The following is a 4,201-nucleotide window of genomic DNA, read 5'->3' as shown; positions in this document are numbered from 1 at the left end:
TACACCAGCACAGAATTGCTACCATTGGATCGCAGCCTAAGCACTAGAGTGACATTAATTGGTCATGCTTAACTGCCTCAAAATCTTTTTTTCTTAATAATTACACTGATACTATAATAGAAATCATGGGTACTTATTTTACATTCAAATGGAAGGCATTATTGGATATGTATAGAAAAATATTCCCCCTCAAAAAAAAAAATCACCATCAAAATAAAAGAGCCCAAAACAACCCATAAAACTTTGCTCAGCAAAATACATTTTTAACTCATAAAATGGACTGATGACTAGCCATGCAAATGTCCTAAATAAAACCTTTACATTTTTTTTTCACAGTAAACGTACGCTCTGAACTGCCTACCGATCACAAATAATGGCGAAATGGCACTTTCTGATTATACTGTATTTTGTTTATAGAAAGTTTGATACGATGGGATTTATCAGGTAAGAGGGTGGGTGCTGTGAACGTGACGGCGTCCCCAGTCGCGGGAGGGCAGCGTCCCCGGAGCGCGTGGATTCCATGCGAGCCATGCAGCACTTTTTGTTTTCTGCCAGAAGTCAGAGTTAACTTATTTACAATACATTCATGCCTTCGTGCAACTGCCCATCCCTGCGTAGCCAACAGGGAGCCATCGCGCCCCCCCCTCCTCACGGGCTAATCCACAGGGGAAAAATAGATACCTATCTCTCTATATAGATGTGGGTATATGTATATATGTGTAGGACCACGGTACCAGCCCCTCTCCCGAGGGGAAGGGCACTGTCTGGTCTCCGAGCAGGGCCCCTGCCGGGGCTTTGTCAAAAGGGGCTGCAGCAAAGAGCGATTTGGCAGGCTCTCCCAGCTCGCCACAGTCTGCTCTTTGTTTCCAGAGGGAGCTAAGGGGTCAGACCCTCTCAGTTGAGCGAGTTCATAGTTATTTATTTATTATGTCCATCAAGCCTTGGGGCGCGCTGGACCTGGGTCTGGGCTCCCCCGACCCCCGGGGATGCCGGCGGAGTCGGGGGAGGGTGGAGGCATCTCCATCCCCCCTCCTCTGCTTTAGCCGGGTTGGGGGTCTTAGTCTGAGAGCGAGTGGGAGCCACAGTCATACACCCTGTGGGACCCATCTGCGTTGTAAGGCCCATTGTGCCAGTAGGAAGAGTCACAGACTGTCTGTAGGGAATTAATTTCGGACGCCGAGGAGTTGGCGTCCCTTCTCTTAGACCGCTTTCGATTCCTCAGGATAAACACGAGCATGCCCACCACAGTGAAGGCGGAGGTGACAAACACCAGCAGCAGTCCCGGGACCAACACGGAGATGGACACCCTGCTGGTGTCTAAGTAGGAGTTGGAGTGTGTCCCGGTCTCCGCCAACCCAGTGCTGTTTTTACTGTGCGAAGTTAACGTGGGCGAGATCCTCGCGTACAGCTGGGGGCAGATCTCGTCGTTGGAGAGGAGCATGAAATCCTTCCTAAAGAAGTTCACTGGCGTCTCGCACTTGAGGTCGCTCATCAACACTTCGGAACCCAGGCGTTCTGCCCATTGCTTGAAAGGCACAATGGTGCAGGAACACTCCCAAGGGTTTCCGTGCAGGTCTATCTGGATGATGGCGGTTAACTGGTCCAGCACCCCTGCCACCGGAAGGTACATGAAGTAATTGTTGTGCAGGCTGAGTTTAGAGAGCGAGACCCCAGCAAACACGTCCACGGGCAGGGACCTCAGCAAGTTGTTGTTGAGAATGAGGATCCTCAGTTTGGGCATGGCATTGAAGGTGCCAGGAAGGATGAGCTGGATGGCGTTGTACTCCACGTTCAGGTACTCAAGGTTTTGCAGCCCGGCGAATTTCTCCCGGGACAGCGTGTCAAGGTAGTTACTATCCATATACAACCATCTGAGGTCCAAAAGATTCTTAAAAGTGTTGTTCTCTACGGTGGCAATGTTATTGTTGCCCAGATCCAACAGAATGAGATTCTTGTAATCCACAAAGTGCGATTTTCGGATGCTATGGATCTTGTTATCTCGCAGGAAAAGCTCCTGCACGTTGGAAAGCTTGGGCTTCAAATCAGCCAAGCTGCTCACGTTCCGGTTGTTGCAGTTCATCTTTAAACCCGACCCTGGGATGTGGTCGCAGCTGCAGCCCCCAGGGCAGGGCAAGCCATTGGCTGGGGGTTTGTTTCTGGCGCTGCCGGTAGCTATCGCTGCCGTGGGTCTGATTTTGATCTGCCAGTTGCCTGGGATCTTTGTACCTCCGTTTGGAGCCGACCCTGGGGTGGCATGATCCTCTGGCCCATTTGTCTTGAAAGGAGTTGGCAGGGGGCCAGGAGCGAAGGTCTCTTCTTGGGCAGGGGGAGCCGGGAGACTAGAATCCACTCGGTTTTTCAAAGGACACAAGTCCTGTTCAGTGGTTTCATTGAGGTCTTTGCCCTGCAGTCTGGTGGGGGCTTCGCAAACTACTCGGCCGATCAGGGCATTTTTGGGAATGTTTTCGAGCCATTCTTTCAGGGAGAGCAGATCACAAGTGCAGTCCCATGGGTTATCCTCTAGCAGGATCTCGGCAATGCCAGGGATTTGCTCCAAGACCTCCTCGTAGGGCAGCGTTTTCAGCCTGTTTCCCCGGAGGTCGAGGTGAGTGATGGGCACATATTGGAACACATTGGCAGGTAGGGTGCTGATGAGATTGTCGTTTAAAATGAGTACCTCCAGCTTGTTCAAGTCCTGGAAGGCCCCTGGGTCTATATCCCGTAATAAATTAAAATCAGCCTGGAGGTATTCCAGATCGTCCAGCCCCAGGAAAGTCTGCTTTCGAAAAGATTTGATCTTGTTGTTATTGATGTGCAACCTTTTCACCAGCTGCAGCCCCAGAAAAGCCCCAGGAACGATTTCATGCAAGCCATTATTTTCCATGTGCAAACTAACCGCATTGTAAAAGTTAGCGAACTCATTAGGGAAAAGTCGAGTGAGGGAATTGCCATGCAGAAATAGATGGTAAAACTGGGAAGTCGGGGCGGTGAAACGCTGAAGACTCGTAAAGCCCTTTTTTTCACAGTCTACGTGTAGGTCCCCTTCTATCTCATTGCAGGAACAGATCTTCTCTTTGCAAACGTCCCCTGTAACGTTTCCAGCGGCAAAACAAAGAGACGTCTCCAGCAACAGAATCCAAAGCAGCATTTTTAAAGCGAGCAATTCATCCCCGATCTCATCACAAAGTAACAGCGACCATCCTGCTCTCCACAGACACAATTCAAGTTCATTTAGTGCTCCAATGTCCGAACCCAGGGAAGGAGAAGAAAAGGGTTTGGGGGGGTGGGGGTGGATTCCTTCCTCCCTAACCCCCCCGCACTGCAACAACCCAGGCGCCAGTCAATAATTATACCTACAAACTATCCAGGCACGTAGTGCAAGGCAAGCAAAAAAAAAAAAAAAAAAAAAAAAAGTAGAAAAAATAACCCCACTCCCCCTCAACCCTTTAAAAATAACGAAAAAGAAGTTAAATATATACATATAAATTAAAAATACACCCTTACAGAATCTCGTCTAGTGTTCCTCACTAACCAGAAAGGGAACAATGCTAGTAATTAGAAGCAAGTGCATGTTAGAGAAACAAGCAGAGGGTTTGCAGCGTAGTACAGGCACACTGCCTGTGCATGGCTGTGCATCGGACTGACCTTGCCTCTGATACAAAGCAGGGTTTTCGGCGGCTTCTGTTGTTGAGGCTGCTGATGGAGTTCTTGCTGTGGCTGCGGGTTGCCCAGGAGTCCCCCCGAGGAGCTGTCCAGCCCCCTCCCGGTGCTGAAATCACGCCCGACCGGAGGACTCACGCTGCCGAACCAATGGCGCTGGAAAATTTCCGCAATCGCTGCGTTTTGTGGCTGTCCATCGATTCCCTTTCCTCCCCTTCGCTTCTCTTCAGCCTTTTTTTCTGGTCTCCGGCTCTCGGTTACTAGCTCTTCTTTTCTTGTTCTCCTTCTCTTTCTTCTGCTCTTTCGGAATTACGTGGAGGGGGCGGAAGGGGGGGCGAGTTGTCTGAGGGAGGGAGAGAGCGTGAGAATGGGGAGGGGGGAAAAAGAGAGTTGCTAAGAAGCTCTGCTCGTTCCAGCCTGGTGCACTCTGAAAGATCTGACACCCTCTGCTGATCCGCAGTAGCAAAAATCCATCTGGTGAGGGAATGCTGAAGGAAAAAAAGTCAATCCACGTACAGGGCAAGCGTTAAAAATGTGGGCA

At 50.0% G+C, this 4,201-nt stretch overlaps 1 protein-coding gene across 1 annotated transcript; it reads right to left on the bottom strand.

Moving 5' to 3' along the window:
* Positions 1 to 558: 558 nt before the first annotated feature.
* Positions 559 to 3,334, bottom strand: SLITRK1 (SLIT and NTRK like family member 1). Its single transcript, XM_007469234.1, has one exon. The coding sequence runs from the start codon at positions 3,146 to 3,148 to the stop codon at positions 1,058 to 1,060; it is 2,091 nt and encodes a 696-aa protein (XP_007469296.1). The 5' UTR covers positions 3,149 to 3,334; the 3' UTR covers positions 559 to 1,057.
* Positions 3,335 to 4,201: the final 867 nt, after the last annotated feature.

This window comes from Lipotes vexillifer, unplaced genomic scaffold (genome assembly GCF_000442215.2).
Source record: "Lipotes vexillifer unplaced genomic scaffold, Lipotes_vexillifer_v1.1 scaffold2349, whole genome shotgun sequence".
Taxonomy (NCBI): Eukaryota; Metazoa; Chordata; class Mammalia; order Artiodactyla; family Lipotidae; genus Lipotes; species Lipotes vexillifer.
The sequence above is the reverse complement of the archived record's forward strand: the minus strand, read 5'-3'. Positions and strand labels throughout refer to the sequence as shown.